The sequence below is a fragment of the Bombus fervidus genome, chromosome 2, assembly GCF_041682495.2.
Source record: "Bombus fervidus isolate BK054 chromosome 2, iyBomFerv1, whole genome shotgun sequence".
Lineage (NCBI taxonomy): Eukaryota > Metazoa > Arthropoda > Insecta > Hymenoptera > Apidae > Bombus > Bombus fervidus.
In genome coordinates this window covers 5031798-5045702 of record NC_091518.1, presented here as the reverse complement: position 1 = coordinate 5045702, position 13905 = coordinate 5031798, and the positions used below count along the sequence as shown (strand labels likewise).

Sequence of the window (13905 nt, the reverse complement as noted above, 5' to 3'; positions counted from 1 at the left end):
TTACGATGTTGAAGAAATTGGGCAAAATATATCTTTTATATTAATTATAATATTAATGTATATTATATATAATTATAATATAATTATAATATAATATATAATATATATTAATATTAATATATAATATAATATTAATAATATAGATTTCTATAAATTATATTACAGGGTAATGAGAAAATTTTTTACTGAGATAATATTGGAACATCGAAGATTTGTTGGTAATGTTTGATCGAAAAAAGTTGTGATGTTTCTCTATTGTGGCGGTAGGTAACTTCTACCGACGCCATTCGATGGTGGGTAACCTTTAAATCCGTTCGGTTCCTGACCACCGCCACGTCCATTTTGGCCTCCTGATCCAGAAGTACGACCAGCCGGGGACAAACTGCCACTACTTGCGTCGCCGGTACCAAACTTAAAGCTGGCTCTATTTCCGTTTTCGTCAGCCTCGTACCTTCAAACGCGTACGAAAGTAAGGATAAATATCGAAACGAAACAACAAAAACCCGCTACCAAAGAAAAATTGAGAAGTTGTCCCTCACTTGACAGAGATGGGAAGACCTTCCGGGCTTTGGTAAGAGAAGCTCCCTTTTACAGTTCGCACTAGCTCACCGTCCACCAATTTCAGCATTTCCGTTTCTTCTTTTTGCACGTCGTCCACTGGCGCATTTACGTTCGAATTCGGACGATTCCTAGCTTTATTATCCTCGAACGGCGTATTTAAAGCCAGTCCGCCAGCACCACGAGCAAACAAAGGCGCCTTCTGATCAGGTGATAACTTTTCACCGGTGCAACGCCACGTACCGAGAATCATTAGCCAGAGAATCTGGGATCAGAGAGGAATGATGTAATATTCGATTAACGAGGACGGTTTTGGAAATGATTGGAAATGATGGATGGAATTTGAAATTATGAGATCAGCGAAACTCTTTACACTAACTGTACACGTTACACAAATCACAGTGACATTCTCAGTTCTTTTCAAATGTGATTGTATTGTGTACGGTTTACGGGAATTAGCCATGTTTCTTTTCGATATATATAACAAATGGACGCTTACCCGAGGTGAATTCGACTTTCGTGTCGAACGATTCGTGATGACCTCTTGACCGATGGGAACGTATAGTAAAAGTACGACTCTCGATTTTACGATCTGTTATCTCTCTTAATACGTATTACGTATTATATGTGCAACCGTATAAAAAGACACTTTCTATTTAATACTTTCCCTCTTAATCGATTTAAATGTAATCTCTTTTATCAAATTCCGTTTATTCGCTTCGAAAGGAAAAATGAAAATCATAAATAGCCGGTGTATTATCCGCGACGCACGTAGATATTCGTTGCGCGGGAATCTCAGATACGCAAGGGGTTAGGATTTCAAATTTCAAATTACTTTTACCATGGTTATATTGAATTGAGTGGAATTGAAAACATACCAGCGATTGAGGCACAATTTTCCGGGTGGTCATCATCACCATAGATTAATCACACTGATGGCACTTTAAATGGCATCCCCCGAGGCACTCGCGATGATATTGCTGGATTTCAGAAGTCACTAACGTCTGTGCATCTTCGCTCTGTCCGCTTTTATATAGCCGCCACTAGCTCTATGCAAGGACGATGCTTTTTTCCCCCTCTGAGACTGTCGATTGTCGTAGGGAACCACAGGGATCACGAATCTCGTTCGCTCGTTCGTCCTTTCAACCAGACTCAGTTTGGTTCTCATATTTTTCTCTTCTCTATAACTTCTATTGCATCTCACAAAAATCTAAATCTCCTTCCTTTTCAATCATTCCTCATCAAACTCCTCGCCTCTTAATTACGAACTGTTCTTCTGTAGATTAGATCCTTTTTTAAGATCTTTTAATTCTTTAAATTCACTTTATCCAAAAGTACGCTGTCTTGGAAACGTGGAGCGTGATTTCAAGATTTTGTCCAATTTCTTTTATGATTGCGATATGGTTTGCAAACAACCAAGCGTCAACATTTTCATCGCTTAGCTAAGACGATTAGTTTAATATAATAAATAGACAAGTAAATACAAGGATGAAGCGGTATCAAAAGATGAGAAGAAACGGTGTTTACAAAACGATACAAGTTACTTGGGAAATTAATCGAGCTTCTAACGGTATTTCGAAACGTAAGCGTCTATTTGACAGGGTGGATGAAGTTTTACAGTTTTTCTACGAAAGATTTGTTATCGAATGACGATAATGCATAGTTTCGAGATGATAGAGGAATCCCACGGAAGGGACGCTTTGCATTATACATCTCGTAGGATACACGGATTGTTGCACGTTCTCGATGAATTGCTCGCATAAGACATATGCGTTCGCGCGTGAGACTCGCGTATTGGTTTGCGCTTATTTTCTCTCGATCGTGTGGGGACGCGGAGACGGCTGGATTTATCGTCATCCGTTTGCCACGCGATTCAAAGGCCAACGTCGTTACGATGGATGAGATTTCGCTCTTTTAAGGGCACACGGGCAAACAATACGATCTCTGAACCGCTAATAGGATGCGTTTGCTCTTTTGTAGGTAGCAACAGAGTCGCGCTGACATTTTATCCTTTTATTCATCGGTCCTTTCGTACCGAACCCATCGCATTCCGTGTGCCCAGTAGTCGACAGTCGACACGACATGATCATCATTCCGTTCGATTCGCGACCGATCTCGATTCCGATCCTCGATCGAAGCGGTACTAGGTTCAAAGATCGTCAGGTTTGCCCTGAATCTTCTCTCTCCTATCCTGCTCATAATCTACGTTACTAGACACGCGGATCGCCATCTCGGTTTCGTTCTTCGAACTCGGATGAACGACAAATCGAACGATATCGAGGGAGGGTCATTGCCCTTTCGTAGTCGATCGCTGGCGAACGGCCAGGTTTCGATCGAGAACCCTGTTTGAAAGTACCCGGAGTTTTTCTAGACTCAACTTGGCTCATCTTATGTACCTCGAAGAGCGTTCCGATGGGACCTTCCGTTCTAATGCGCGACGCTGCACCAATCGTTCGTACCACGTAACGATTTCATAATCCAACAGCTGCTTTTTCTTTGAATGTACAAGAGAGAAAGGACTTTGTCGTTTGTAAATAAGATATACACGCGCGCATCCACGCGCTATCGCATAATTCCGCGTACGTTATCGTCTGAGAACAGATACCCACGCGCGTGTACTTTCTACGATACGACGGATTTATCTCCCGTGATTTACATCTGACTTTTCCGAGTGTTTTTTCATCTTCGAGATTCTTCGTAGCTAACCTCTCCTCTGTTATCTCGCGCGTGTCCAATTAAAATGAGAAACGTAGCTAACGAAAGGACGATCATGAGGCCAAAGTCAATTTCGAGCAACCGTTCGATCGCCAACGGGATTCCAATTCTTTTGACTATTTCGTACAACAACGTAAATAAAAACTCGCGTTTTTACCTACTGAACGATCTTTCATGTTGCGTTAGATCGCTGAACTTGGCTGGAACGCTGTCTTACGTAAACGGACAAAGGCTAGAAACCATATACAGGAAGGGGCTCGTAGAGACGATATCCTTCACCCGTATTTTAATTCTATTTTCTCCGAGTAAAAGAAAAAACATAGAAGTAGGGAACGAGTGATAGGTTTGCTGGGTTTTGATATCTTTAAAGATGTTTCTACTCTGTTTTCTTTTTGTTCTTTTTTTTTTTTTCTTAACAAGACATTTAATATTCGCTCAGTATCTGTAAGCTCAGCAAAATCAACATTTTGCGTGGGAACAGACGTTAAGAATTTCGGTGGATTCCACTCGTTGGTAACGTCGCGTCTTCTCGTGCAACTCGACGACTCGCTCAACTCACCTCGATCGATTCAAAATATTTCGCCAAAGAGATCACCTCGAAGTATACCGCTCGTCTGTAACCAGGCTATTCTTTTTAACATTTATAAAGTGCTATCGGCATAGGTTCAGAGTTTAAAAGAGGCTGACAGAATTTTCGATGAACGCATCCTCGAAATCACGTCGTACCAGGACGATAAAACTCTCGTGCTCGATATTACCCATGGACAACACAGACAGCTATTAACTTGACCCTCTATTACATAGTAGTACTCCTTGAGATGTTTGGAATGATTCATGGCCGCGAGAATAAGATTGCTTTCGATATCACAGGCAGTGTTAAATTTAGATTTGAGTTGAAATTAAAGGTGATCTCGCTCTCTAACGTAAACAAGCGATCGTTGAAATGAAAGAATCGGTCCTCTGTCAACATGACTTGGAACGCGTGTTCGCTTTAGGCTCTGAATCTACCCTTATAGTACTTTTTACAAATTAAAAAGATGCCGTACGTTGAGACGCTAATCGAACAAACTTGTACGGCGCCTTACATCTTTTTTTATTCTTGAACACGAATGTGTACGAATTACCGTTTGCTCGTTTGTGTCACGTACATATGTATTTCTGTGAGCGCACACGCACCTACATTTTTGTTTAGTAAAATAATACCTTTAATCTTCGTTACTCAGCACCCTTCGTACCTCACTTTCTTCAGCATTACGTATAACTCGTATGATTGAACACTCGATTTCTCTCGATACAAAATATACTTAGGTACTCGATGAAACGCGCTAAGGCTTTCAGAGACCAAAACATTGCCGTACGCGATTCCAATCGATCGCGTCCTTTTGTCTCGTAACGGATATGCCCGTTGCTTCGCTCGGATCGCTCCAATTTCCGCCAGTTTTAACACCGAAATGTTTGTCAAATTAGCCTAATGTTCGTATAGAGTTCCTGTAGATATATATTATATAAAACGAGTATTAATAGTTTTGACGCGACACGAGCGTAAATCGATGCGTTTAATCGTGCCAGATATCTCGGAGAAACTACCGGCACGAAGAAAACCAAGCTTCGAGAGTTTCATCATCTTTCCGGTGGTGTTAACACGCCGTGTTCGTTCTTTCGCGGCGGATATTCGTTTTATCGGCGAGCATGTCTCGTAGCATAGAATCGAACGAATCGATAGGAAAATATTTGCATTTTGCGGATAATCGGTTGGTTGCGTGTCCAATCGCGCGAAATCCCTACGCTCTGGACGCGTCAAGACCATTAACATTCAAAAGATTTCCAGTGTAAAGTTTGAATATCCACGTAGATTTGATATTATTAGCTTGAGAAACACGAATCGGAGCGAAATTCGCGGAAAGGTCTTCGGAATTGTTCAATGTTTCTCCACGTTTCGTGTGCGTGTGCGTGAGCGTGTGTACACGCAAGTGTGCAAACGCGTAAATATACATGTATGTTTGTTTTAGAGATATACACATAGTATTTAGTACTCTTTCCGTTTAGATTTCCTTGCTGGTACGTCACTTTCGATTACAATCTGCGAGGACGCGAGTAAATTATTCAGGATCTTCTATTACTTACAACTTTATATTACACGCTTTGCCATACATACATTGCAACGGCGTACAACGAACGAAAGTAAAGGAAATCTTATTCCGCTGGTGTCGGTCTCGTTCTTTCTTTCGCTCTCTATTTCATCATCCTTCACCATAGGATCGCATATTTTTCATAAATATCTTTTGCCCGGACGATCTAGAAAAAATATGCGGATATGTGTATTAAAAAATACAGGCACTCGTGCAGACACACAGCCACGCACACACGTACAACCATTAACGCGAACCAAGCACCGCTCGATACAGGGCGGATCCTTGCGTTCTTTCTGTATCTGTATACGCAATGGTTGGAGAATCGAGCAGTTTTCCACGATCTGACGTTTTTTCTCTGTTACATTATTATTAATACGCATAAAACCGATCAACGGTTTTCCTTCCAACGAACATCGAAACGTTTTTAGCATATACGTTTCATAAACGTGCCTTTTACTCATTTTAAACGAGTGTCTTTTTAAATCTCTATACTTTCGGAAAGATTCGCTTTGTAAGATACACGTCATACACGTATACATGGTTAAATAAAATGAATGGAACGTAGCGGTGAAAGGACACATCGAAGTAAAAGTAAAACGTATAAAACGAAATAAATAATTTGTAACACGATCATCGAATCGAACAAGTCCCGAGAAAGAAATCGTTAAACGTTCATTCGTGCGCCCTATCGTCTACGAGTTACCGTAGCGTTCTCGGCGCTTAATTAATTTGTGCCGCTGCAGCAATCGAGAAACTAGAGTTGGAGCGCGGAGAGCAAGCAACGTCGTCGTCGAATCCGTTCGTCCGCACCAACTCGAATGGAACGTAACGCGTTCTCGCACTCTTCGGATCGCCGACAATCACACTTTGTTTCAAAAAATATCGCGATATTTACACATTTCATGTTTGACGATCCTGAATAGTTACTCACGCGTTTGGACTGGCGAGCGCCAGCTCGCTTAATTACAGCTTTCTCTTTCGATAGGTTTGCGTTTCTTTGATGCGAGGTGTAGAAAAGAATGGCAACAGAATAGAGAAGAAAAGATTGGTGTGTGAAAGTAAAGCGGTTCGATAGACGATATCTTCTTCGCAATAAGAGAAAATACTACGCGTTCTCATGCTTAATCGCGAGAAAAGAAATACGGCCGGCTTGACGTTTCTCTTTTCATCGAGTTGCGTCTCCTTCAACGATCATCATTACGTACAGTTTTCGATAGCGCACATTCTACGCGATGTTAAAAAATTTCGTAAAAGTTTTGTCTATAGAGGTTCTGAGTTTTAGTAAAAACGAGAGTCTATGAATAATCTATGATATTATATCGATGTCCAACGAAGTAATGGCGTTCTTTAAACTCAGTAACTTTGAAACATTCTGTGCAACTGCGACTTTTTCTTTCACGCTCGCGTCTCGCCATTTTCACGCGGCAACGCGCGAAAATATTCCCGAAATCACGATAATTTTGACAGTAATTAACCACAATAATAAAAGCATATAAGCTATACAACTACCATTTCTGTATCTACAATATAGTTTTATGTGTATGTATATATATATATATATTTTTTTTATTTATTCTCTTCTTTTATATAGTCTGTTACTTTATAGACACTCCACTGTCTTTCTGAAAGGCTATCAAGAGGCTCGGTGCTTTTCTACGCTCGTTCAGGTATCTTCCTCAGTGTCGCGTCATGTCAATTCGCTCGGTATCATCGTTGTTTCAACCGGTATCGGGATTCTCTTCTCATTCGTATCGATAACCATCGCTCGCATTTTCTGTACGAATCTTCGATCCTACGAGTAGATTGGTTTCGACGATTGACACGACCAACTCGTATCCTCGTCGTAGAAAAATCGTCGATCTCGTTTCGGAAATAGGAATACGACGCGTTCACGCGATCGCACATTTGCCCTGCGTATCTCAGTTCTTCCGTATCCCCGTGAAACTCGTTTCTAGAGTAGGATGCAACAGAAGAAATTACAATGTTTTCCACGGCACTCGTACAGCGACCATTTCGAAAAACGTGAACCGCAAAGTTATCGGCGACCAAGTCCCGATGCACCTTCAACGACGTTGAATCATCCGACTGCTGGGACATCCATGCGGTAGCTTGTTTCCTTTCCATTACTGCAGAAGACAACATTTACATTTAGGCTTCTTCTTTAAGGTGACGTGTTCGACCTGCGAAGCGTCGCCTGGTCCCTGTGCCGTCATTCTGGCCACTTCGACGGTAGCTGCTCTCGATGCGACAACCTGCAACGTTTAATCACATCTCGTTACTCCATACTTGAACGTCGTCGTGCATGATTTTTCTCGATGAAAAAGTACGTTTACCGATGGGATTCCAATGAGAACTCTGCCACGAAAATATGATTCACCGTTAACATTTCAGGTGACTGGCAACTTTTACGGAAACCATTCGTTTAACGGTTGAACAGTCCGCGGATTGCGTGACTATTCGACGACACGAAATGCTCGATTAAAAATGCTAATATATCGTTACCTTATCGTTGACAGATTGCTGGTTGTTGGCGGTTGCAGCTTTCATCGGTGTACCATGGGCGTTTCCATTTTCCTGGCCAGGCTTCGGCGACGAGTTGGCGTGTCGATTCGTCGAGTTCGCTGAGGATTTCAACAGGGGACTGGAACTGGAGTCGTGGTCGACGGTGGTCTGCGCATTGCTGGTAACAGCGTCGCACCCTGGCAACGGAGGAGCGGTTTGTCCAGGGGTCGGTGTAATGGGTTTTCCACCTTTTATCAATTCAACTATCTCGTCTGCTTCCCTCGAAAGATCGCCGTCTGGTCTGAACGGATTATCCCAACCACTGTCCGTACTGAAAATTCATTTTTTCCCATGAAAGTTTTGCCATCGTTCGTAGACGAACGTACGATTCCATTAGACGCTAAATTATACTGAACGACCTCGAGCAGCTAATCGCTTTTACACTGGAAACATCTACCTTGAAGTTTCAATGGTTTGATACTCGTTTCAAGCTCGCCGATAACGACCAAGTAGGTGTGCACGTATTTTTGTTCGTTAGCCTTCTTATTTCGTGCTTGAAACGTAACCATAAATTAGGCTTAATTATAATTGCCACTCCTGGTTAGCCGTGACATTGACCACGATATCGGATTCCATCTAATTGCAGCCTATCTTCCTCCCCCTCTTTGGTGTTGCACGTGTAACGAGTGCACACGCGATCATTCTCGCCAGCAGTTCGTCTAACGTTCACGATTTTCATGTTATCAATTCGCTGTACTTTCCACATTTTTTATTTTCTCGTTCAACGTTCCAAAGAAAATCAGATACAAATATCGGTGTATCTCGCTAAACAAGGAAAATAAATCTGCGAATTGTGGATTCTTGTTTGCACGAGTTTGCTCCATCGAAATATAATCGACAAAAAGAGAGAATGGATGGTAAAGGATGGTACGGTGGGAAGGAAAAAAGGAGAATAAAAGAAGAGTATTCGTTCGACAGGAAAAGTAACGTTAAATGGTTAGCGTTGGTAGGCTCGGCGGAACCGTTGGACCACAGCCAACGGGACTAATAATGTTCGATATTGCGAAACTAACAACGAGTGCCGACTCTCCCTCACTTTCCCTGCTGCGATTAATCTTTGCAGATTGCATTCCATCGCGTTTGTCCGCAGTTCCGCCATCGTGCACCGACAACAATGGGAGGAGTCGTGGGGATCCGCGCGGCGACAAACCGACCGCCTTTCACATCAACAGGGAACAAGGAAGCGATCGTGTTATTTCTATTGTTATCAAGAAGTTGATCAACGACAGGTAAACCAATGATCGACTACTGTAAATCCTCTTGGAGAGAAGAACCTTTTGTTGCACGAGAAAATCTTTCTCTTTCAAGGACTTTGGTGTCCAAATTTTCATTTCAGAAAAATTTACATATAGTATTTGCATATAGTGTTTCTTATTTAATCCTTTGCACTGCCAATTTTATTTCAATTTCGTTAGCAGCAGCTGCCAACGCCTTTAGGTGTTTTATTTGAAATTTATTTTAACTAAAAAATAAGACGATTTAAATAAATAAAGTAAAAACAAATTCACTTAAATACCAGATTTATTCACACTATTGTTGTATTTTCTAATTTTTAAGTGTACGATATATCTTGAAAGAATTTCCAGGATGCAATCCTGCTTTTCTTTCGCACGTTTCACAAGAAAACGTGGACGTGAAAGAACGTCGAGTTACACTCGACATAGGATTGCAAAGGGTTAAAGCGCGCCGCACGTATTTGCTCTGTATCGAGCGAGTGTAAATCGCGCGGCAAATAAGAAATAAGCGAATTTGGGGAAGGAACGGCGAATGGAGAATTTCAAATGGAGAGCTGCGACAGGCCAATGAATTACGAATTTATTTTCGATCTGTCGTTGCGGTATCAGCAACGACTGTATGTGCGTACGTATGTGTGCCAACGTCCATAATCATAACGCAATGTACGCAGAAACGAAACAGTTTGCTTTGCGCGTGACTCTTCGACTCTCGATGGTCCACACGCCCGGTGAACTCCAACGATCCTGAAAACTCGCGTCTTTCGTTCGATCGGTTTACGCGCGTTAGTCGCGTAGTTCCGTTGGACGAGCGAGAGCTCCTCCGGTCGGTTCGTTCCAATTGCGTAAATTTGAGGTGGAACGAGCGTGGGTGGAACGTATTGGTCCGCAGCTCGTTTGCTTTTAAGACGATTACCTTTCATTGCCATCCGTCTCCTTGGGCACCTTGATCACGTAATACACGTGGCCTCCGTGGGTGGTCGTCATTTTGCTCGCGCTCGCGAATCCACGTCGTTCGATATCAACATCGGAGATACGCGACGAGTTTACTCCGGTTTTCCGCGCTACTTCCCCGAACCAGGCACTTTATTACACCTGGACGTGGTAACGATCGCGATATCGACTCACGGAATTGTCCATTGTCGTTCTTCTCTCGATCGCTCTTCCTCTTTCTTCCCTTTCTCTATCTTTCTCTCTCTCTCTCTCTCTCTGCCCTGTGTCTCTTCTTTTAACCGAACTCGATCTCCTCGTCACTCGTCGACGTTTTGCCTAGCGGTTTAAGCGCTTCCTCGACCCTGTCACCGAGAGAACTCTTCTGTGATTTCGCACGGACCAACTCGAACACCGGCGTAAGACTTTATTTTTAAGCGGATTCGTGGCGGGAGATGTTTGCAACTACCGCTCACTGTCTCTCTCGCACGCCCGCCCCTCCCACCCATCGAGCTTCCACCCCTCTCTTCAACTTCCCCTTTCTCTGTTTATCACGGAACGTCGACGCAACCCGTTATTTCAAGCCACGTCCGCGTTCAACAAAGTATCCTTCGATCTTTTCCAACGTGGCTTTCCAAGCTGAACCGCATCCTCGAGCTTTTTTAGACCGCGAGGAGAACGCTCGTTTTCGATATCGAGAACCGCTGGAATTCGATCTCGGAATAAACTCGGGGATGACTCGTCCTCTCGAGAACGGAACTCGAAACCAGAGCGTGTCACCGTACGCTTTTTCGTATTTGCACGGACGAAAAGATGGTTCGTGAGAACTCGGCGTTAGTTTGCACTCGGATGGCAAATAAGCCGATGGAAAGCCGGCAGTTTGTTTCCACGTCGATCGTAACGAAACGCATAAGCTGTTCATCGATCCGCCTCGCTCGAAGCTGACCTATTTCCTCAAAGTCCTCGACCTATTTACTCCGATTCCCGTGCTGTCTGTCGCCGTCCACCTCCACCGCCCCCGTCAACGGATTATCCCGTTGCGGGTGCCGCAAAAGAGACTGCTTTGCCTTTGTCGGTTGATCCTTTTCGTTGGAAAAATTATCTGGCGGATTCCCGGATGGGAACGAGGCAGCAGCTTTCACAGCGGGGAACCACGTCGCGTGAACGGCGACTACCTGGCAGATCAAACGACGGCCATAGGTTTTCTTGTATTATTTACTCGCAATTATTTGCGCAACCGGCGTACGAAGGTAGACGCGGCCAGCATCGATCCGATTCTGTTTATAACCGGTGTATCCTACACGTATGGCTTCCAGAGAAGTGAATTCTCAGCGATGCGCGATTTTTACAGACGGCCGCGATAACAAAGTTATCGGCGCTCTGGCGATTCCATAGTTTCGTTCGATCAAAGCTCGTGAAAACATCTCGTTATCCCTTGATCGGTTTCCATCGGGCGAAATAATCGCTCGGATGATACCTTTGCCCCCTTGGCGTTATAAATAGCCGCGAGTTCGATGCACGGAATTAAATATACAACGATGTTTTGCCTACGAGAGGGAAGATATTGCTCGCACGATGACAAGAAAACGTGCTGACACGCGAAACTCCACACCTACTTCTTTCGAATTACCCAGCAATTTCCACGTGCAGAACGAGCGTCCAATTGATTTACTTTAGCGACTAATAGGTGAGACATGCAGCTCACCCTCGGCAAACGACGAGATTACGCTGGCAACTCGGCCCTTAAGGGGCTGAATGTCTCGCTAGAAGCAATTTGCTTGGCCGAATTCGTTACATATTTCAAGCGATGACATTTTCAAGATCTCGATTAACGAGCGGCACGACCTCGCGCTACGTGTGTGCTACCATCAGGGACGAGCGACTACGTGTAGTGGCTTCTATACACGCACCATCCTCTCTCCTCGTATTTGTCTGGTCGCTGATGATTTCACCGATGGGGTTGGCTAAGGGTGACGCGACGAGGGTGAGTATATGGGTCATGGCTAGTGGCGGAGTTCTTGCGCGCACTGTTTTCCGCTCGCCATCCACCACTGGCCCACTACCGTCTTTGTCCACGCGTCTAGTATTTCGCAACGGATGCGCGTTCCTTTGGTCTTGCAATTTATTGGTGTTGGGGTGTATTACGAGTGAGAAAATGACAGGAATAAATTACAAGGCTGGCGATTTTCGATCAGCTACGAGTAGATACCGTAACGAAAAATACGGCTAACGAGCGCCAGGATTAGAAAACAGTCTATTTTGCTATATTTGTTTACGCGATTATTTATGCTAATGGAATATACATTAGCGAAATTGGCCAAGGCGAAACATATTACGATAAGCTGTGCCATTACTTGCGATCGAGTCTTTTTTACGTCTTTTAACGCGTGACATTGTTTTAAGGAAATCGAGTCGCTTTCACTCACGTTCCTCGTTACGTCGCTCTAACGAGCTCCGACTCGACCCATTCTCTCGTTTCATCTTCAGAGATCGTCGATTTCGATAGATGCAACGAAAGGGGACTCGCAGTCAGAGTCGCTGGATGGAGCTCGGTGTGAGAGATAATTCCCGAGAAATTCCCAAAATAAAAAGCACGCCCACGACCTTTAAAATCTTGGGAAGTCGAGACGTCGGAATTCTTGGTTACTTTAGAATTTAAAAAAAAAAAAAAAGAAAAGAAGATGATCAGGATGAGAGCGCGTGATTGCGACGACGAGTGTTCGAGTACATGGGATGCGTACAACTGCGCCATCGCGTAAGGATGCGGTTGGTTTTTCCGCGACTGCGTCGTATACTCTCGTCGGGCCAGGAAAATTCAGCCGGAGGAAAGGCGAGAAACGCGGACGTTAAACGCGAGCATGAACGAGTCGCCAATAAACAGACATGTAGGCCAGTGTGTTGGTCGCGGCAGCGACGCGACGCTACGCACCAATTGATTTCCTCCGCGGCAACCCACTGACTCGATCACAGACCACCGGCTCGTTATTCCAACCAATTTGCACCATTTCATAAAATTGCGTACTAGCGCTACATGCTCAACTACGCGGTTCCAGTTTATATCTACAACTGCATCGAGTACGCGACTTTTCTGCTCTTAAGAACATCGTTGCAAAGCTTACGAACGTTGCAATTTTAGCTGCATGCGATGTAAGCGAACTGGCTGGAAGAATGGACCTTCCCGTGACAGTCCTTTCGGCTTCTCCCTTGAGCAACCTTGAGCAACGAGAGAATCTAACGAATTTGCCAGTGTGCCGTCGTTAACTATTTATACTAAGTTCGAACAAAATAGATCGATATAGGTCATGGTTCTCGGGAAACTCTTTCTTCTCTTTATTTTCTATCTTTGGTAGCCACGAAGACGGCGCAACGGTACGCTGGTCGCGGCGTGTTGGTCCGTTTCTATTTTCAAGGAGCCGCAGCTCCGTATTCGCTAGAGCTTTTCTGGAGCTTACGACTACCGAAACTATGCGGCCGACCTTTGCTACGAGTCTGCCGGAATTCTAGTTTCGCGCTACGGGAATAGCAAGGGTCGATTTCCATCATTCTCGACTATCCTGCTTCTCGAGGATGAAAAGACGACTGCGAGTGGTACTCCGCGACGATAATAGGACTCTTTTGAAAACAAGCTTTTCAAAATGCTATATCGATGAATCACGAAAGTGAGCCGATATATTACAACGCACGCGAGGCTTACGAAGTCTCGCGAAGGCGATCGTCGATCGTATTGCGCGATAATTCTGAAACAGCCGCTAAGAAGCGCGTTTCCAAGGTTCGCG

General features: G+C 44.0%; 2 protein-coding genes across 3 annotated transcripts in view; both read right to left on the bottom strand.

Moving 5' to 3' along the window:
• Window positions 1-98: 98 nt before the first annotated feature.
• Window positions 99-5235, bottom strand: LOC139992522 (uncharacterized). Of its 2 annotated transcripts, none has more exons than XM_072013434.1 (3): window positions 1058-1422; window positions 540-823; window positions 99-451 (listed from the first exon to the last, which is right to left on the bottom strand). In XM_072013434.1, exons 2-3 carry the CDS (start codon window positions 809-811, stop codon window positions 253-255), a joined length of 471 nt encoding a protein of 156 aa, XP_071869535.1. In that variant the 5' UTR covers window positions 812-823; window positions 1058-1422; the 3' UTR covers window positions 99-252. The 2 variants fall into 2 exon arrangements, with proteins under 2 accessions (XP_071869535.1, XP_071869524.1); XM_072013423.1 differs by lacking the exon at window positions 1058-1422 and adding an exon at window positions 1437-5235 and having other exon boundaries at window positions 101-451.
• A 149-nt stretch (window positions 5236-5384) lies between these two features.
• LOC139992486 (uncharacterized) overlaps window positions 5385-13905 on the bottom strand; it is a 40669-nt gene continuing 32148 nt past the window's right edge. Inside the window, exons 6-7 of the mRNA XM_072013365.1 lie at window positions 7908-8238; window positions 5385-7657 (exon numbers count right to left, since the gene is read on the bottom strand). Of these exons, the coding sequence (XP_071869466.1) occupies window positions 7529-7657; window positions 7908-8238 (460 nt within the window). The 3' untranslated portion in view covers window positions 5385-7528. The remainder of the gene's footprint in view (window positions 7658-7907; window positions 8239-13905) is intronic.